Source organism: Sitodiplosis mosellana, unplaced genomic scaffold (genome assembly GCF_009176505.1).
Source record: "Sitodiplosis mosellana isolate CC-2019 unplaced genomic scaffold, AAFC_SMos_1.0 Smas_scaffold_6170, whole genome shotgun sequence".
Classification (NCBI taxonomy): Eukaryota; Metazoa; Arthropoda; class Insecta; order Diptera; family Cecidomyiidae; genus Sitodiplosis; species Sitodiplosis mosellana.
Genome location: NW_022601411.1, coordinates 1,370,831 through 1,390,651, shown reverse-complemented (window position 1 = coordinate 1,390,651; position 19,821 = coordinate 1,370,831). Strand labels below are relative to the sequence as shown.

At 37.1% G+C, this 19,821-nt stretch overlaps 5 protein-coding genes and 1 long non-coding RNA gene across 36 annotated transcripts in view; 3 read left to right on the top strand and 3 right to left on the bottom strand.

The window, feature by feature from the left end:
• The window catches only part of LOC129576051 (histone acetyltransferase KAT6A-like), a 37,085-nt gene extending 33,577 nt beyond the window's left edge, over positions 1-3,508 (bottom strand). For 6 of the 27 annotated variants that reach the window (XM_055460491.1, XM_055460494.1, XM_055460496.1 and 3 more), the window contains exon 1: positions 1,214-3,508. The gene's annotated coding sequence lies outside the window, so the exon portion shown is untranslated. Of the gene's footprint in view, positions 1-946; positions 1,110-1,213 lie in introns of those variants that run through there. The other 21 variants (XM_055460473.1, XM_055460476.1, XM_055460477.1 and 18 more) reach the window with 8 other exon arrangements.
• Positions 3,509-4,749: 1,241 nt separating this feature from the next.
• Positions 4,750-8,337, top strand: LOC129576057 (cleavage and polyadenylation specificity factor subunit 4). The gene is made up of 3 exons (XM_055460515.1): positions 4,750-6,581; positions 7,115-7,644; positions 7,712-8,337. The coding sequence occupies exons 1-3, from the start codon at positions 6,479-6,481 to the stop codon at positions 8,003-8,005; spliced, it is 927 nt and encodes a 308-aa protein (XP_055316490.1). The 5' UTR covers positions 4,750-6,478; the 3' UTR covers positions 8,006-8,337.
• A 540-nt stretch (positions 8,338-8,877) lies between these two features.
• On the bottom strand, positions 8,878-10,977 carry LOC129576058 (FAD synthase-like). Of its 3 annotated transcripts, none has more exons than XM_055460516.1 (4): positions 10,839-10,977; positions 9,828-10,172; positions 9,464-9,585; positions 8,878-9,360 (listed from the first exon to the last, which is right to left on the bottom strand). In XM_055460516.1, the coding sequence occupies exons 1-4, from the start codon at positions 10,899-10,901 to the stop codon at positions 9,219-9,221; spliced, it is 672 nt and encodes a 223-aa protein (XP_055316491.1). In that variant the 5' UTR covers positions 10,902-10,977; the 3' UTR covers positions 8,878-9,218. The 3 variants fall into 3 exon arrangements, with proteins under 3 accessions (XP_055316491.1, XP_055316493.1, XP_055316492.1); XM_055460518.1 differs by having other exon boundaries at positions 10,254-10,916; XM_055460517.1 differs by lacking the exon at positions 10,839-10,977 and adding an exon at positions 10,394-10,775.
• Positions 10,978-11,711: 734 nt separating this feature from the next.
• LOC129576055 (26S proteasome regulatory subunit 7) lies at positions 11,712-14,970 on the top strand. The gene is made up of 6 exons (XM_055460513.1): positions 11,712-12,323; positions 12,392-12,429; positions 12,515-12,688; positions 13,035-13,343; positions 13,836-14,401; positions 14,627-14,970. Exons 1-6 carry the CDS (start codon positions 12,257-12,259, stop codon positions 14,769-14,771), a joined length of 1,299 nt encoding a protein of 432 aa, XP_055316488.1. The 5' UTR covers positions 11,712-12,256; the 3' UTR covers positions 14,772-14,970.
• A 110-nt stretch (positions 14,971-15,080) lies between these two features.
• LOC129576059 (uncharacterized) lies at positions 15,081-19,820 on the bottom strand. Of its 2 annotated transcripts, none has more exons than XR_008688856.1 (3): positions 19,661-19,820; positions 15,304-19,582; positions 15,081-15,232 (listed from the first exon to the last, which is right to left on the bottom strand). It is a non-coding gene; the product is annotated as an uncharacterized LOC129576059 (long non-coding RNA). The 2 variants fall into 2 exon arrangements; XR_008688857.1 differs by having other exon boundaries at positions 15,081-15,267; positions 19,491-19,582; positions 19,661-19,792.
• LOC129576054 (RNA polymerase II elongation factor Ell) overlaps positions 18,254-19,821 on the top strand; it is a 75,964-nt gene continuing 74,396 nt past the window's right edge. Inside the window, exon 1 of one of the 2 annotated variants that reach the window (XM_055460505.1) lies at positions 18,254-18,406. The gene's annotated coding sequence lies outside the window, so the exon portion shown is untranslated. Of the gene's footprint in view, positions 18,407-19,457; positions 19,586-19,821 lie in introns of those variants that run through there. The other variant, XM_055460506.1, reaches the window with a different exon arrangement.

The window sequence follows — 19,821 nt, the reverse complement described above, 5'->3', positions numbered from 1 at the left end:
TTGACGCATACACAAGCTGCTTCGAGCATTTTTATTTCGCTGAGAACGATTGAGGAAGAGAGAGAGGGAGCGAGCGCGAAGCAGAAATTGTAGTTGTATAGTGACTGTGCGCTGATGTGCATACGCACCCATACATATGCTCGCCATTGAGACAATCATCAGCTCGTAAAATTACTCACACACATACACATGCACACACTCAACAGCGAGAGCCGAGAGTCGAGTGAGTGTATGTAATGGCAAGAACAACAAACACACTAATCACACACATCACAACAACAACAAATGGCAGCAACAGCAGCGAAACAACATTGTAACAGCAGCAAAATCCGAGAAGCCGACGGCAGCCATTTTGGAAATGAATCGAACGACAGAACAGAAATTTTGTGTGCTTTATTTCGTTTATTGTTCGTCGATGGATTTATGATTTGTGTGTGGCCGACGTTCACATTTTCGTTTTGTCGTAGTTCACCACGTTTTTAATTGATCGATAAAATTTGGAATGGGATTTTTTTTATATGCATGACATTTCAACTTAGTAGCTTTTTTGCCATGATGACAGCCCGAAAAATGACCAATAAAGAATAGGCAGTGAGTCAAACACATTCGGTAGGCTTTGAATTATAGTGCAAATTCATTTGCCAGAATTAGAAAAAAAAAATAAATTTGCGCAAAACACCGCAACTATGATTGTTGCACAAAACATCTGATGATGACGAAATCGAGAAAAATTCACATGTCAACGATTTACATACGGTTTTTGTGACACGACTTTTTGTCACCGATCTCTTGATTTTGAACTCTAAAACACAGGCTTTTATCTTGCTTTGTTATTTATGGCGATATTCAACTTAAATTTTAGACTAAACCACACTATTTTACCGATGTATTTTTGAATTTATTAAATGTATTTATTCAATATCGAACTTATTTTCGATGAACATACCCCAAACGAGAAAAACAACACTAAAAAAACGTTTACTATTCTATGCACTAAGATGAAGACGAGAGCAAAAAAAAAACACCGCAAAACAGAAAAATGTCAGTACTAAACTGCTGCAAAAGCGATTGTTCGAATGTGTCGACATCGATTGTTTACTTCCGACAACGAAAACTTTCTTTCCATCTCTTTTGTGTTGTAACCATTTGTTGTGTGTTTTTTTTTTTGGAATTTCGGTTCTGTAAAATTGAATCGCAATTGGCCTTTACTTACCTGTTTCTTCGTGTGTTGTATTTATTTTTTTTTGGGTTCTATCCACACGAGAAAAAAAAATTGAAATGCACAAAATTCCGTATTTCTCAAACTGAGATTTGGAGCGCGCGTCCTAAATGTGATGATGTACACACACAAAACACATGAAATAAATCTATAAATTGTTGTTTGTTTGGTTTCGACCGACCCGATTGTATTGACTGTCACAAGCCGACACAACACACAAGACCCGATGTTAGGCTGAGTAGCGAAGAAAAAAAAAAGAAAAACACACAACGTTTTTATTCGGTGAATTCGGTGTGCTTCCTTTAGTTTCTGTATATCGGTTTCGATGACAGAGTTTCTGATATTATTTCCGATTTAATCCAAAAGCGTTTTTTTGTTTTGTTTTCTGAGTTTTTGTTTAATATGGTTCTCTGGTTGCTCTGTTTCACGTTGTCGTCACTGTTGGACAACTGACAAACAAATTCTTTCGGCGAATTTTATATCGGATATGCACACACTATTCCGTTCTCTCTTTCGGTGTGAACAGTGACACAAACTAATAACAACAACAACAATCGTATGTATCGCGTCGCCAGTGTTGCTGCTTGATCTGATTTAGTTCGATAATTATGCTGATTGCTGCACAATAATTCGATAATTTCATTTCAGAAGCGTGATGAGAGTAAATGGAAAGAAATATTACACACACATAAACAACACCGAATGGCCGAGTTATGACCGATGAATATTAATATTATTTCTTCTCTTAATTTTTTGTTTGATGTGTTGTTGTTACAAATCAAACACACAAAACGAACTTAAATTGAAACCGAACGAAAAAAAAAATGTAACTAGCAGCAGCACCACACTAAAATGTGTAATAGCCACATTTACATGAGAGATTGAACGCGCGCGCGAATAAAGAATTCTCGCTTCATGTAGTAGTTTTTTTTTTCGACGTCGTCGTTGTCGTCGTCGTAGTTCCTTTTTTTGTTGTTATTCGGTGAGATATACTTTTTTTTTCTTTCACATACACACTTGGTGCTCCTTTTTATGTGTTTGTTGTACTCTTTTTTTTCTCTACTTCTCTTCGGTTGCTTGAAGCTTGTTGTGTATTATTTCTTCTCGTTTTTTTTTGTTCCTGCTTAATAAAAGCGCGTTTTATTCTATATATTTTTTTTTTACTGCTGTTCACTGTTCGGTTTTTCTGTCATTAATTTTTTGGTGTCGTGTGTCGCGCGCGCTCTTGCATTGACTTTGTTGTTGTTTGAACGAACGAACGAAATTTTTACTTCTACTGTGCTGTGTGTGGTTCGTCGTTTTGTCTCACTTTAATTTTTATTTCGCACTCTCTTTTCAGCCACCTCTGTGTATCAGTGTGTTGATTCGTTTACTGTTGTTTGCGCTGTCTTTTTCATTCTTTTTCTCTCTGTCTCTGCTTACCGCCGTATCGTCGTCGTCGTCGTCGTACACACACGTTTTATTTTCAACGAACAACAAGAAATTAAACACACAGATCGTCGTTGAAAATTATGAATACCGCGCGCATACCGCATCGATATTTCTAATAAATAGATAAATATTTGTTGTCGTTTTGTGTTGTGTTTTCTTTTGCTTGGCTCCTTCCTTCAGTTTTTCTTCTTTTCTACGACGTGTAAAACACACACGTACCTACACTGAGATAATAATGATGCGAAACATCGAACCCAAAAATAATAATTCGCACGTCGAAAAATGTTCAACAAGAAAATCAATCAATAGATGACTCTTTTGGTTTGGTTTGATGGTTCGGTGTGGTGTTCCGTGTTTATTGTTCGCGAACGAGAGTCAATTGTGTGTGATGGCTCTTCGAAATTTGACTTGTGACCGAGAGAACGCGACAGACCGATGATGTGAAGAGAGAAGCAAAAATGTGCGAGCAACAAGAATGAAATCAACCAAAACAACGATTCATTTATGCACACACAAACTCTCTCACACACACACACACACACACACGCACTTGAACACTCTTTTGACTCTTCGAATTTCGACAACTCTAACCGCAGCACAAAAACTTTTTTCTCTCCCTTTTTTTGATTTCAGACGAGATTTTCACAGTGGACAACAACAAATCGTCTTACGTTTTTTTTTTCTCTTCTCACTTCGTTTTTTTTTATTCGTTTTCACTAACTTTTTAGTCCAAAAAAAAATGAGCGAGCGTTTTCGTTTTAGAGAAGAAGAAATGGCTGCTAAAACTTAGTATTGTGTTGTTGGTTGCTTATAATTTACAAAAAAAAATTGATCATTTCACTGCAACACGATATACTCGATTGCTTATTACCGACGGAATTTTTAGTAGTTTGGATTCACATACGAACATCGCTCACTTATTCTAAAACACAGAGAGAGAGAGAGCGAGAGAGAGTGAAGCGAATACACAGAGAAGAAAAATGAACGTTTCGTGTGTATCATATACACAGTGCTATGAGAGGCGCATCGAGAGTGAGAAAAAGATAGAGCGTTAGACGGAGATAGCACCAAGCCACCGTATAGCCACAGGAACAAACACTCACTCACTCCATCGTACACATACAGAGACATGTTCAACAGCAGCAGCAGCAGCAGTCAGCTCGAATCGTTCGCCATATCTCTCTGATATACGCACATAGATACAAATTGCATACTTATTGAAATGCGCTCATTTCAGCAGCAGCAGCACCTCGATATACACGTCGTGTGTGTGTGTGGTTTTTGTTCTTCATTCGCATTTGGTTCATCTGCGAGCTAGAGCGAGCAAAAGAGCGAGAACGAGACTTGGCAACGGCGACACACACGATACGAGAGCAAAACGATTATATCGTACACACACCGAACGCAAACATTGGACAGAAACGTAAAAATCGAGGAAAACTTTGGGCCAATTGAGCCGAGAATTGTGTGTTATTTCTCTTTTTTTCCATACTATCGTTGTCGTCGTTGTCGTTGCCGTTGCTATTGTTGCTGCTGTTGTGCATGTGTCGTTTTCTTCTTCCTGCGCGCTTTGCCCGTGTACTTCTTCGCATGTCTTGATAGCGGTCACGTATACGTAATAGAATTTATATCGTTTTAAAAGAATATACAGGAAAGGCGAATGAAGACAGAAAACACACAAAAAAAAGCGCACACATACAAGCGCATTCAAACTCACACACACACACACACTCACCGCAACCCAAATGAATACGAAAAAGAAGAAGACGACGACGACGATGAAATTTGTGTGTTTTTCATTGCTCTTCGATTGACGATTCATGTTCGAACTTGCTATCCCGTTGCCATTGTCGTTTACCGCTCTTCTCCACTAATCCGCTTGTCATTCTCATCATTCTCTCCCTATTTCTCGAGCGTTCAAAATTTTTTTTCTCATTCGCTTAATTTGTTTCGTGTGTGTGTTTTTGCTGGTTTTCAGTTCAGTTCAGTTTAGTTTGGTTCTTTCTTTTTGGCCGCCGTTCGGGCTCTTCGTCAACTTTACAGGGCAACAGCGCCGTATATTCACAGTCTTTCTCTAACTCTCTGTGATGTACATCAGTCACTTCTCTCTTTCGCCTGGTGAACATCATGTTTGCATGTGTGTTTGCCACCAGAACGGTGAATATGTGTGCTGATTTATGCGTAATTTTCTTTCGATTCTCTCTCACTCGCTGTGTGTACACAACGACAATTTATATTTTTAAATGGTCGCTTCGCTCATTTTTTTCCCCTCGGTATCATTCGCCACATCTCATTCTCTCTCTCTCTCTGTCTCACGCCCGTTTGTTCTGGGCGAACAGCAAAAAAAGCCATCCGCTTCTTTGTTTCGAGAATAGAATCAATTTTTGTGGTTTTACTTCGATTCACTGAAAATTTGGCGAAATTTTTTCTATTTCAAAGTCTCAAAGGGACAAAAAAAGCCAATCAATTCCAAGATCTATGATGTGTTTGATGTAACACTAATTTATTGGCTTTTTATTAGCATTATCGCTCTTGTTCTTATTGTTTAGAACGTTCACACAAATTGCTTCATTTTTAAATGTGTGTGTGTGTATGTGTTTCACTCATTTTTGCCATCAATATTTTGTGTGAAAAAAAATTTCGCTTGTATTGTACCACAGATGCTTCATTGTGGAGCGGCACTATTGTTTGATTATTCATATGGATTGGTGATGATTCGATATTGGCTCATTTAATTTCCTCGAGCGCAATTTCAACGCACACATAAACCATGCACATACACACACACACACAACACACAACGAATGCACGCATGACCAACGAATGAATCACACATATTCAATCGGGCCGTTTCGATCCATCCAGCCCATTCAAAGTGTATTCTTTGGATAAATGTGTAATTCTAGCAAATACCATATGCTTCCATTTCCGATAAAATGATAAAAACTCTGTACTTGGCTATTCCGCACATATGACTAAACAATCTAATACACTCGATTGAAATCTAGTACTGACAATTTCTGAAATGCACTCACTTTGAGGCGATTCGCAATTCAGTTGATGTGATTTTCGCTATCGTTTCATTCGCTTACATTTGATTATTTAATTGGATTCGATGATGGGCCACACACGATGATCATCTTGATTATACCATATAAATATTCTGCTTTGATTTGATATCAAGGATTTGCATTGAGATTTTGAAAGAAAAATCGTTTTTTTTTTCTCACAAAAAATGAAATTTCTACAGGAAATTTTAAGAAAAAAGCAAAATTAGCATCAAAATTGAACTTTTTCTTAACCAATTCTAAGAATAAAACCGGTTTCTTTGTCATTTTTTAGCTACTTTGATTTGTTTGTATGAATTATTGCCATAAAAATGAAATTAAAACGTGAACAATTAATTTGAAATGAAAGTTTTCGGCAAATCAGGAGGAAAAAAAGGAAACTAAAATTTTCAAAGGGAAAAAATTGCAAATAAAAATATAATTTCTTAATTTTGTCAAATGAAAATTTAAAAAAAAACCCTCTAAATAAATGCAAAATGTGATAATCCATTCAAATCATCACCACTGTAGAACAGCAATGCAACGGCGGCAATCGATTCAAATCGCCGCGTCGATAATGCAAATTGTTGATGAATTTTAGTACGGGAAGAAAGTGAGCTGAGGTTCAGTTGTTTGCCGCTGCGCCGGATCACATTCGTTTCACCTCAAACGCCATCCTACAAATGAACTGTCATTCGGAATTTAAGCGACAGAGAAACACAAACATTAGTTAGAAAACCGAAACAGAAACTAAAGACACAGACATAAAAACGACACAAAAATGGATTTTATCATAGCAAATGTTGAACATTTAGAATTCAAAATAGAACGCGATTTGAACGAACAGTATGGATCGTTGCCGCTTCCATTCGCCGGCATGGACAGTAAGTGTTTTATTTCTTCATTTTGTTCCGCCTTCAGACTTCGGCATTTGAAATCGGTTCGTAAACATTGTGTGAAATTCAATCAAATCGCGATTGTTGTTTGGGCCGTTTTTGAGTTGTATTCGGTAAATTTGAGGTTAAACTCGAATTGAAATTTGGATTTGTTTACAAGAAGCCAAAGAAACAACATCAACACATTGTTTTCGATTCAAGTGAGCGGTCAAGTAAAATCACACATTGATGTCCTATTTTGATTTGTTGGCAAAAGAGACTGGGTTCAATGATTTCGATAATCGGAATGAATGAATGAATTTCTGTTTTCTGAGCAAAAAACGACATTTGTTGGTAACCATTCGAAATCGGGCACAAAGCACCAAAATTTGATCGAAACTTAAATTTTCAATCGCTTTTGATCCGTTTTTCATTCATCGAAGTCTCATGTGCCATCGTCGAAATGGCAAACAATTCAATTGTTTTCATATCCGAATTTTCTCATTTCATTTGATTTCTTCTCTACCCATTTCCTCATCCAGAATCGACGGCGGCGGTATGTCAATTTTTCAACAGTACCGATGGATCGGAGTGTCAACAGGGAGCGTCGTGTCCATTCCGTCACATTCGCGGCGATCGAACGATTGTATGCAAGCATTGGCTGCGTGGTCTGTGTAAAAAGGGTGATCAATGTGAATTTTTGCACGAGTACGACATGACCAAAATGCCTGAGTGTTACTTTTATTCACGTTTCAATGCGTGCCACAACAAAGAGTGTCCCTTTCTGCACATTGATCCCGAGAGTAAAATCAAAGATTGCCCGTGGTATGATCGTGGTTTCTGTCGGCATGGACCAAACTGTCGCCATCGTCACATACGGCGTGTGCTGTGCACCAATTATTTGGCCGGCTTCTGTCCGGACGGTACAACATGTAAATATATGCATCCACGTTTCGAACTACCGCCAGTGCCCGAGATAACGAAAGATCAGCAGCAAAAACGCGCTCCAACCTGCCATTTCTGCGGCGAAGTGGGCCACAAAGCATCATATTGCCAGAAAATGCCGCCCGAGGTGAGTGCCGCATCTCGATTTTTCATTTTTATTCTGTTCTCCTCAACTTGTATTCCATCTGTTGCAGCAAAGGGAAGCATCGATGCGTCAAGAGGAAGCCAAATATCGGTCGTTGGGTTATATCAAACAAAATATGGATGGTGACAACAATGATCCACATCAACAGCAACAACAGCCACCGCCACGTGGTCCACCGCGACCCCTCGAAGAGATTACGTGCTATAAATGCGGTACAAAAGGCCATTACGCCAATAAATGTCCAAAGGGTCATCTGGCTTTCTTATCGTCAAACCATCACTTAGTCAATAAGCAACAGCAACAACAAAAAGATATGCAAAATCAATCACAAAAATCACCGTGAAACAACACACGGCCAAACATCCAATCCAGAGCCTTTCAACCAATCTTTCTTTTGTGCAGACTTTTTTTTTATTTTAATTTCTTTTCCTGTTTTAATCGCACGGCTAATGAGAGAGAGAGAGAGAGAGAGAGAGAGAGAGAGAGAGAGAGAGCGAAACGGTCCGATTTTGTACGAAAATTGAATAGACGGTGGCTTTTGGGCCGCTGCAGTGATGATACAAAGGACATGTTTGCTTTTCTGTTGGAATAGTGCGATTTCGATTGTAAGTAACAGTATGTAACATATATTACAGAAAAGAAAACATTCAATAAAATGTAATGTTAGAGCAACGATTTTTTGATCTTGTGGTTCTTTTCAGCAGTGCGACGACTTAAACTGTCTTTTACTCGACGAACTTAGTTGGCTTTCACTCACATGTCAAATTTAAATTTATGGATGACTCTTCAAAGTTGAGTTTAAATGATTCTCGATGCTAAGAATATTCAAATCGAACGATTCTCGACTATTCAAACTTTTAAATCCGAAGCAATGCTTCAGAAGCATTGAGGATTCAAAAAGATTTAGAAAATCTTAATTTTCCTTGATTTCATATTTACTAGCCCAAACAACAGTGATATTCGCCTTTTCAAATCAAGAAGATCGCACAAAATATCTTTTTCAGATCTGAAATTCCAAACTATAATTATTCCAATCAAATTATAATTTGTATCTGTTCAAATTGAACACTCATTGAACTCATCATTAATTGGCTTTCCCAAAAATTCAAAGAACTTTAGATCCATTATTGAACAACAGTGAATATCTCGGGCACGTACGTGGTGGCACTACATGCTCTCACTTCATACGTGTAAAAAACATAAACTCCAATCCAATTTGATGCCATGTCATTCTCATTTATTACTCTCTATCTTTTAATAAATATACAATGGAAAAAAATCGAAGGTTCAACTACTAGTAATAATAACAGAAAAAAATCATTCTTTTCATCACCTTGCCAAAAATAAGGTTGATTTTTTTTACAGCAAAAAAATGTTTTTTTAAATTGTTTATGAAAATAAATATAAATTCTAACGGGTAAGTAACAATTGGATGAAATTCGGTCAATTGGTTTGTTTATCAGGAAAGAAGTACAATTTTTGTTCCTAGCCAATACAAATCTGACCATTGATTTATAGAGCAAACGTTTGAACTAAAGTTTGCTGTGGGCTGTGTGTCATAGGCGGCCAGCGCGTTCGTATTCGTCTGCGTTAATAAGTTGATCGGCATGCAAGTATTCATCCTTTCCCGGTATCGAATTCGCTCGCTTGAGATACGGATTCGGCACGGTATTTGTTCGATCGCCAACTGATGTGTATCTAGAGAGATGATTTAAGATAAAATATGATCATTTTTATTGAAATAAAAATTATTTTCAAATACAATTGAAACCGAATTGTTTCTCGTTTCGTTTAAACGTACCCTTTTTTATACAGCGAACAATAAGGCACATCCTTCTCATGCAAATAGTCCCATATGTCTTTGCAATTCCAATCGAGCAATGGATTCACTCGCATCAGCTGCGGCCAACTCAAATCTGTCTTCTGTTCATCGTGAGGAGAAAAAATGTGGGAAAATTGTGAAATTGGAAAATTTTAATTTTTGTTTTGGTTTTTGTCTTTGATTTTGAAAAATTTGCATTCAAAAAAATTGATTTCCACTTTTAATGAATTTGGAATAGCAGGCTTGAGAAGCTTAAATCAGTTTGAGAAGTAATATTAGTATTCAAATAGCTTGATAACAAATAATAATATTGTCAAATGGCCAATCAATGCGCAAATTTTACCTGAAACTCATTCAAATCGCTGCAATACGGATCGGTACGTCGGCATCCCATGACGACTGCCTTCAAGTACGGATATCTTTGGCATATTTCAAAGAGAGACCCTTTCACTGTACCACGTATCGTTTCCATCTGAATGCGATAGGTTTGTTCACATTCACGGATAAAATCTTCGATTTCATCGAACGGACTCTCCGGTTGGATGTACAAACAGAGTAGCGTTTTGTTTGGATATCGTTTTGTAAACAAACTGGCGAACATGTGTAGCAATACGGTACAATCTTTGCCACCGTTGAACGATAGAAAAATCTCCCGCGCTTCATACAGTTCAAGTGTCTTGTTGAGCACCTGTTGAAGGGAAAAACAAAAAGGATTTAAAAAGATGATATTTAAACGGAATCGTGACACGAGCTAATATTAACGACCCACATCCATTATCTTCGGCTTTGACTTTGCGATAATGTCGATTGATTCACGATTTTTCTACTAATTTGTTCATTCCAAGGTTGTCGGTTTTGTTCTGTTGCTGATTTTTTTCATAATTATCGGAAATTTGCAATCAGTCTCACCTTATGCATGGATCAATACGTCAATTACATATTTTTTTTTTTTTTTTTACCCACAAAAAGTGAGCATCAGGTCGAACAAGTCGAGTTTTTTTGTGTGGAAGAATCTTGTTTTTGTGGGAATTTTTTTTTTCTTCTTCAAACCTGATCAGTTTTATGTCAGTAACTTCATTGACTTTCTCTAAAGGATTGTTTTTGAAAAGACTTTTTGAATTTTTTTTTTTCAAAAGACTAAAACTCTAAATTCAACCAGAGCACAAAATGATCCTTTAGAGTTGTGTCGCACAACCGAAGGTGAAATTTCGGAATAAATCCAAAGTTCAAAGCCAAAGAAAAAGTTTACTTTGATTGGAATGTTCAAAGTGAAATGTTCAATTCTATACTGATTTATCTCTATTCACTCGATACTTTTATGGTTTCGCTCGTGACACAAAGTGTCAATACGTACTTGAATGGAATCGGTGACTTTATCCTTGTATGAGATAATTGTGTTGTTTTTATCGACACGCATTGTTCGGATTTTTTTTCGCAGCTCCACAATGTTCAACCGCAAAAATCTGTGATTCGTTTAAATGATTACCGAGAATGTTACGGAATTTAAAGTGATCAAACACAACAAGTAATCAGCTGAGTACACAGAATTTTCCCTCGCCCGCCGAAAAACCAATAATGAAAAAAAAACGATTTCCGTTTCTAAGCTCACACACAAAATAAAAATTCTTTGAACAGATCACAATCAATTGGTTTATCTATGTGAAACAACTGTTCCAATACACCATGTATTTCGATAACAATATTTATTCTCCGTAAATTGTTGCTTCTTTTTTGAATGAAACTTCTCGATCCACGATAAAATCAGATGAACACCAATGCAATAAATAATCAATGGTCGGTTTAAATTAATTTGATCAGTGATTAGATGAGTACTTAAAGGTAAAACAAAAATTATATATTTATTGTATCACAGCAATGAAGAGAAAGAGAGAGAGTGGGTTACAACACACATTTTTTCTGTGATATACGTGTGTCTTATGGGAAAATTGAACCAATGTAAAAACCCAAAACGTAACGATTATCGTGCGTTTATGTATTGGCAAACGACATCACGAGAATGAAAGCAGATAACTAGTGAATACATGCAAGAAATTTTAATGAAATGTTAGCGCTCGACGATGAAGAGGGAAAAAAATCAACAAACAAATACGAGAAATCTCTCTTTTTTTTTGACAGAACATGTGTTTTTCCGCATATTCAAATCAGAAACGCACACATTGACACGGGCTAGTATGGAACATACCAACACAGACGAGTTTAAATGTCAATTTGACGTACGCAACTCCGAAATTTGATTAATGAGCTCAATTCAACTGGAAGCAATTTTTCGTTGAGCCTATAAAATCCATGGCGTTCTTTAACTTAGGTGAACATTTTTAATTGGGTTAAAAAAATATTCAGAAATCCAAAAATGACAACAAAAATTGCAATTTTTTCTTTCTGAGTACGCAAATTAACAAGACTTGCATTTTTTTTTCAAATGCTACTTGAATCTCTTATTTGCTTTACCGACACTGCGTGCGATCAACTTCACTGCGGTCCAATTGACACGAGCACCAACTTCAAGCGCATTGCACCGAGAGCACAGTATTCAATGGGAAAAGTTGCTTGTAATCATCATCATAAAACACACAGTTCGACGAACGAAATATTCTGAAAATTTTTGATTTGGTGTTCTGCAATTGAATCGAATCTTTTCATCAATTTGCAACATTTCGAAAGAACAAAACGAAATATTGTCCAGTGAACGAAGCGGATAGAATTGGTTTGCATTGAAATTTTAAGGAATTTTGTGGTGAAAAACACGTAAAAATGCCGGATCATTTGGGAGATGATATGCGTAAAGTTAAAGCTGATGAGAAAGAAGAAGAAATCAAATGTTTGTATTCCACTTTCTTTGTTCAATTTTGATTTTGAAATTAATGGATTTTTGTTATGCACTTGCAGCTCTCGATGAAGGCGATATTGAACTGCTGAAAACTTATGTAAGTTTGGAATTGGATTGTTGACATATTTTGCTAAGGCCAATTGGAGAATCTAACGTTTGTGTGTTTTTCTTGTTCGATTTAGGGCCAAGGACAATACCATAAGAGTATAAAAACAATTGAAGAAGATATTCAGAAGGCAATCAAACAGGTCAACGAATTGACGGGCATCAAAGAAAGTGACACGGGTTTGGCTGCACCAGCTCTTTGGGATTTGGCCGCTGACAAACAAACACTCACAAATGAACAACCGTTGCAGGTATGGAACGACTTGGTTTGCGAATGAGAGACGATTTGCTTTGCATTTAGATTTTAATCGACATTTTAATTTGCCGTTGATACATCTTCGATGCACCATTCATTTCCAATGAACATTTTTTATGCAGAATAATTTTGTCATTTGATGATGGTTCATTCATGAATGATAAATTGCAATTAAATCAATAAATCAATTAATTCCATTGAAAATCCAATTTGACAATGGAAATTAAATGATAAAATTCGTCAATGTAAAATTATTTCCTAATTTCGGAAAAACTAACATCGGATCAGTTAATTTTTCTTCGCAAATTTAATTGAAATTTTCTTTTTTTTCGTTCACCCAGGTTGCCCGTTGTACAAAGATCATCAACGCCGATTCAGATGACCCAAAATACATAATTAATGTCAAGCAATTCGCAAAGTTTGTGGTTGATTTGGCCGATTCGGTGGCACCAACCGATATCGAAGAAGGGATGCGCGTTGGTGTCGATCGTAATAAGTATCAAATTCATATTCCGTTGCCACCGAAAATCGATCCAACCGTAACAATGATGCAGGTGGAGGATAAGCCAGATGTTACGTACAGCGATGTTGGTGGATGCAAAGAGCAAATCGAAAAATTACGTGAAGTCGTCGAAACGCCATTGCTTCATGTAAGTATTTCGAAATTTACAACCGTTTTTCCACCGTCCAATCACAAACGGAATATTTAGCAATCCATTTAAAATGCAACTTAACCTGTTTTCTACCGGACATTCGATTTTTCATACAGAATGTTCGATTTTTTAAACGCTTGATAGAAATGGAGCGAATTTTTTTCATTCAAAGAAGGAAAGCTTCAGTTAGAACCATCTCAAACTGATCAAAAAAATTCCAAAACTCTCAAGTTGAAGCAAGTTTTTTTTCTATCTTGAATGGCATTGAGTTTTCACCAATTGTTTTCTGTTTCATTTTGAAACAATGTTTCATAAACTTATTCAGTGGAATTGAAAATCACATGCTTCATTTAATCAAAGATATGTCCAAAGTCATAGTCTGCTATTGACTTCAAGTTATTTTAATTCTCTTATTCAAGTAGCTTTGTCAATGTTATAAAAAAAAAACTCCCCTATACACTGACTAACATTCCAATTCCAATTTTACAGCCGGAGAAATTCGTGAACTTGGGTATTGAGCCACCGAAGGGTGTGTTGCTGTTCGGTCCACCTGGAACGGGTAAAACGTTGTGTGCTCGTGCAGTGGCCAATCGTACGGATGCTTGTTTCATTCGAGTCATCGGTTCGGAATTGGTGCAAAAGTATGTGGGTGAAGGTGCACGTATGGTGCGTGAACTATTCGAAATGGCTCGTTCAAAGAAGGCCTGCTTGATTTTCTTCGATGAAATCGATGCGATCGGTGGTGCACGTTTCGATGACGGTGCCGGCGGTGATAATGAAGTACAGCGTACCATGTTGGAGTTGATCAATCAATTGGACGGTTTCGATCCACGTGGTAACATCAAAGTGTTGATGGCTACAAATCGACCAGATACACTTGATCCAGCTTTGATGCGTCCAGGTCGTTTGGATCGTAAGGTTGAATTCGGTTTACCCGATTTGGATGGACGAACGCATATATTCAAAATTCATGCCCGTTCAATGTCTGTTGAACGCGACATTCGTTTCGAACTCTTGGCTCGATTGTGTCCAAATTCGACCGGAGCTGAAATTCGGTAAGTTTTTTTGTTGACTGGCGATGAAATTGTTCGTTCAAGAATAGATTGAGCCCATAGCTATTGGAACGTTCAATTATTTACAAGAAACATTAATTAAATGATTTAATGTCTTGATTGATAAGAGTCAAGCTACAGAAACTAAAGTGGGCATTGTTCCTATTTTGAAAATTGCCGACAGTGACTTCAAATACAATTAATTTCTCATTTTCCCTTCTTTTTCAGATCCGTTTGCACAGAGGCTGGTATGTTTGCAATTCGAGCTCGGCGCAAGGTAGCCACCGAAAAGGATTTCCTCGAGGCCGTCAACAAAGTTATCAAGAGTTACGCCAAATTCAGCGCCACTCCAAGATATATGACCTACAACTAAGCAAATACACACCCTCTCTCTCTCTCGCCTCCCAAAAAAAAACTTAACAACTTAATTAATCGAAGTGGATTTTGTATACACATACTTACATTTCTTTATTGCTCTAAACATTTTTTTTTGAAAAATGCGCATTTGTCAGAGAAAAGATGAACAGAAAAAAAAACCCAAATAAAAATCGACATTAAATTATGTTTTATAATTTTTTTTTTGGTTTTACACAATTTTATTTGTACTTGATCGATAACATAGAATTTCGAATGGCAAACGCAGTAGCAGGTGAGTGAGCGAGAGACGTTGAACCGCAACCGACCGTGCGATGTATTGCGTCAAAAAAACTAAACCGTTTCGTCTTGTGTTATTCTTTCTTATCGCGTTTCGTGCCGAAAATGTTGACAGTAGCTCGGGTAAACATTGCACATGTGTGTATGTGTCGGTGTGTGCATGTGTCGGTATATCTATGTCTGTTTGGGTTTATTTTGCGGTATGAAATCGTAAACTGTGTCAAAGACGAGCAAAACAAACACACACTTACCGAATGAAGGAAGAACGAAAAGAAAAAAAAAACGCATACACCAAATGTCAAAATGCATCCGTCTCTTTTCCGCATGCTAGATCCGTTCATTGTCAGACTGAAAATCGCACACGATAATAACACACACAACACTTTTTTTTAGGCAATCAAAACGGAAAAGTAGTTGTCAGTTCGTAGCAACACGAACTAATTAAAATTTGAACGATTCTTTTTTGCTGTCCCTTTTCTCCAAAAACCGAAATCAAATTCTGTTGCTTCATATCACATCGAATTGATTGTTGTTGTAGTTAGTGTTTGTTTTTTTTCGGTTTTTTTCTTCAATTTCGGACACGGCAGCTATTTTTTTTTGTTCAATGAATTTTTAATACAAAAAGTAACCAAAGCAACGGAGCATTTCAACGTGAACGGTCTCATCAAGTGTTTTGTTTGGACAGTTTGTTGTCTTCGGTTGTTGTCGTGGCGATTTTTATCCGGTAGAATTGCTTCTTTTGCAATTTTGTGCCACGCAATTGTTTCGATTGCATCACAATGGTATTGATCAATATTCAGTTTTGTTTTTTACATCGGCAAATTGAATACATTTTTTGTGATCAAATTAATTTCATGTGATCAAATGGTTTTTGTTGTTATTTTTTCTAGACAAATGATGCAGCCGATGAAATTAAGAGTGAGAATGCAACAGCTACAGAAAATGGAACCACACCAGAAACGGCCAACGATCACAAAGAACGCGGAAATGAATCTGTCAAATCCGGCAACTATACAGAAGCCATTCTACATTATTCATTCGCTATCAAATTGAACCCAAACGAGGCAACCTACTACAGCAATCGATCGTTGGCTTTTCTTAAGCTCAATCATCTCTATTATGCCAACGATGATGCCGAAAAGGCAATTCAATTGAAACCCGATTGGGCGAAGGTAGACTCAATTATTTGCTGGTTTATTTCTTGCGATAGATTTTGTTTAAAAGTGATTTTTGTTCAATTCAAAGAGAAAGTAGAATTAAATTGGTTTTCATGTGTGTTTTTGCTCTTAACAGGGATACTTTCGAAAGGCTGAGGCTCAAGCGGCAGCTGGCCAATATGACACATCACTACTGTTGCTCGGTCGGGCCCTGCAACTTCAACCGAATGATATCAGCATTTTGAATGCGGCCAAACGTATTGCTCAACTTAGTAGCGCCGACTCGCAATGTAAGAACCATCTCTCTTTCGGTGGATGCATTTTAACTTCTGATCGATCTGAGGGAGATTTTGAATGAGATCTTTCGGACTTCTTATGGATCAAACTCTTTATGGAAATTTTTTGAAAAATTCTCGATAGAAAATCATTCACATCTTTTTATCTTTCATCACCTTAAATTCGGAATCAAAGATTCGATTGTTTCTCTTCTTCACATATTCCAGTTGAAAAGCGTGTGCCATGGATCGGAACTGGCATCGGCTTCTTTTTTGGTGTCATCATTGTAATATCGGACTTTTTCACAAAAACACCAACGTTATCGGTAAGAACCTTCGATCTTTGAACACATCCTAATTACGGTGCACATGGGAATGGACTTTCGCTTTCTGAACACTACTGAAATGATTCGACTTTGCGAAATCAGCACAGAGCAACCTATAACAGCACATAGCAACACTGAGAGTCTTTTAATACTTCGTTTTTTTTTTTTCAATATTTCTTTTCATTCAAATTTGCTTTCTCAGCAGAAAAAATGATTTTTTGGCACTTTTTTTCCTACCTTTTCAAAACTTCTTCCTTCTGTTTGTGAACAAAAAACTTTTTCAAACGAAAAAGTTTATTTTTCTAATGGAAATACTTTCAAGAACATCTCTTTTCCAATCTTCTTTTAAACGAAACTGTTGCTTCGTTAAGAAAAAATGGGCCACGAGCCGTATGAGTCTTTCAAATATGTGTGAGGATGAATCACTGAACCAAATTAAAATTGAGTACATTTTGACCTGCAAGTTAATCACAGCCGACTTGTGTTGGCTCGAGTTTAAAATTCTATGAGCTTGTGTGAGTCGACATGGAAATAATGTGAGTCTTCTCTGACTTGCGATGACAAATATATTGTTATTATTAACCTATCCCTTCGATTGTGTGTTCCAATAGTTTTATTTTATATTAATTCTCATAGTTCTACCGTATTGACTTCAAAAACTGATTCTAATCCATTTTGCATTTCCCTCCATTTCCAGCATCCGTCCTTAATGGTTCTAATGATAGTTGTAATATCGGCAATAGGGCATGGAATTGCGCGCGGTTATCAGTACTATCGAAAGCAGCAGAAAATTGGCCTGTTGGAGCCGCCAGTCGACCTGCTAGATGAATTCAAGAAGTCGACAGACCAATCGTCGCCAAACGGTGATAGCGGTGAAGCATCGGAAACCTATACAAATCGAACGCGATACACAAAGGCTCAAGCACGCCAACGATTTAAACGAGGCAAAACATAGCTCTGCATTTATTCTTTCTTAATTCAATTGAATAATTTTGTTAGTTAGATGGTTTTTTTGTCTCTCCTTTTAACCATACACAGAAAATTGTGTGGACTAATGGAAAGGAAAAATGGGAAAAATGGAAGAGAAATAGATATTTTAAGCTGTTAGATAGATGTTGTAATGAAAACAAGGGAAAAAACGAAGGAAAAAAAAAACAACAGATTGGAGAACTAAGCACTAATTTTCTATACGATGAACTTTGATATAGTTCAATTCTAATTTTACTACACGTGGTGGGATTCACCTAAAAATGACTAAACAAAAATCAATTTATACAAAAAAAAAACATGAACAGAAAAATATATATACGATTGCACCTAAATCTAAAATTGCCTATGCCTAATCAATTTTATCTCGGTAATTGAAATGATTTCAATAAAATTGCGAACAGGAGGAGAAGAGAGAGATGAATAAGAAGAAGAAATCGCAAACACAATCACCCATAATCGGAATTATTATTCATTTCGTTGTTCATCCTTATCATATGTACTGGCTACTCGAAGTGATCTTTCTTTCGAAAACACACTGGGGACAATTGAACAGAGTGCTGTAAACAGAGATAGAGTGTGACAAAAGGAGAGAGATTGGATTTGACCGTGAGTAATAATTTGAATTATCTTAAATAAACTCAACCACTGTTTCGGTCGAAATTTCCGCTGTTATTTCTCGATTGATTAGCTAATAAATTCGATTTGTCGGTGTGTTTTCTGTTCACTGTTTGCAATAAAAGGAAACAAGCCGCAGATCTGACAACGGTAATAATTTTGTCGCTGAAATTATCAACTCATTGAATGTTACAGTTTAATTTTGTTCAAATTCGATTGAGTCAACCTCTTCATTCGATAAACTAAAAAATCAATCATATCAATTGAACAAGAACGAAGAAAAAAAAAACGAGCACAGAATCCAAAATGTGATAATGCTATCGATAATCATAGATAGAGTAAGTGAAAACAAGGTAGGAAATAAATGAATTCAAAGTGGCAACACGCACATGGTGAAAATGTGAAAAACCCATTTTTCGGGCAGCCCATTCAAAGTGTCAACGAAATGACAAAAGAAAGACAGAGAAAAACAACAACATCGCAATCAGTGTATTTTGTTTCAGTGTTACAAGTGAAAGAATCCATCAGATGTGACTGTTGAATGTGTTTGCGCGTGAGTATGTATGTATGTGCCTGTTGTGCCAAATCGCGGTTTTAAACCGCATCCATCGAATCGTTGAACCGGTTCAATATCCATTGTTCGTTGTGCCATACGTTTCTATTTCTCTTCCTTCTGCCATTGTTCAAACTGTCAGAAGGCAAGAAAACTGGCAACAACAACAACCAGCCGACGGTCCGGACTTACATGATTCTCTTTCACTTTGCCAATCGTTCATCCGGTTCACCATTACAAATGCAGCGTAGCGCTGTACGGCTAATCACTCACGAGCATATGATTCGTGTGTGCCTGAATGCTGATGATGTATGCGTATGTATGTGTATGCAAGTGATCGTACATATATATTTCGGTGTATCGAGTGCGCAACAGCCGATTTGTGTGTACGAATTGTTGAAACAAAAGGGAACTATTTTTGTGTTGGAACATGAACATGGGCCAATTTGCGGTGGATGCGGAAAAGAGAGCGGCTCGAACTATGTGTCGACTATGGGAAATCTTTACTGTGATGACTTTTACCTAGACTTTTGACTTTGAATCGCCCGTTAATTTGTTGTTTGGTTGCATTTCAAATCTCAAAGTCGGATGTTGAGAATTTGGGATGATCTAATCTGGTGAGAAAAGTCAAAAAATTTCAAGATTTCAATTCGTGATCCAAGAAACTGTCATCATTCGCTTGATTTTGTTACTTTTCCTTCTAAAGTCGCGGTTTCGATTCATATTCATTGGTTCAAATTTTATAACGTCACCACACACGCACACGGGTGAGTGCAAAAATTCCGCGGTGTCTAAAGTATGGCAAGTCTCTCGCATACTTACACCGAAACCGTCGTCGGTTCGGCCGTCTCTC

Excerpts from the sequence above, each read along its gene's own strand:
- LOC129576055 (XM_055460513.1), top strand. The coding sequence starts at position 12,257 with ATGCCGGATCATTTGGGAGATGATATGCGTAAAGTTAAAGCTGATGAG. Across the intron at positions 12,689-13,034 it reads CAAATGAACAACCGTTGCAG|GTTGCCCGTTGTACAAAGAT; the intron begins GTATGGAACGAC and ends TCGTTCACCCAG. Across the intron at positions 14,402-14,626 it reads TCGACCGGAGCTGAAATTCG|ATCCGTTTGCACAGAGGCTG; the intron begins GTAAGTTTTTTT and ends CTTCTTTTTCAG.
- LOC129576057 (XM_055460515.1), top strand. The coding sequence starts at position 6,479 with ATGGATTTTATCATAGCAAATGTTGAACATTTAGAATTCAAAATAGAA. Across the intron at positions 6,582-7,114 it reads TCCATTCGCCGGCATGGACA|AATCGACGGCGGCGGTATGT; the intron begins GTAAGTGTTTTA and ends TTCCTCATCCAG. Across the intron at positions 7,645-7,711 it reads GCCAGAAAATGCCGCCCGAG|CAAAGGGAAGCATCGATGCG; the intron begins GTGAGTGCCGCA and ends CATCTGTTGCAG.
- LOC129576058 (XM_055460516.1), bottom strand. The coding sequence starts at position 10,901 with ATGCGTGTCGATAAAAACAACACAATTATCTCATACAAGGATAAAGTC. Across the intron at positions 10,173-10,838 it reads AAGTCACCGATTCCATTCAA|GTGCTCAACAAGACACTTGA; the intron begins GTACGTATTGAC and ends TCCCTTCAACAG. Across the intron at positions 9,361-9,463 it reads TGTTCGCTGTATAAAAAAGG|ATACACATCAGTTGGCGATC; the intron begins GTACGTTTAAAC and ends TCATCTCTCTAG.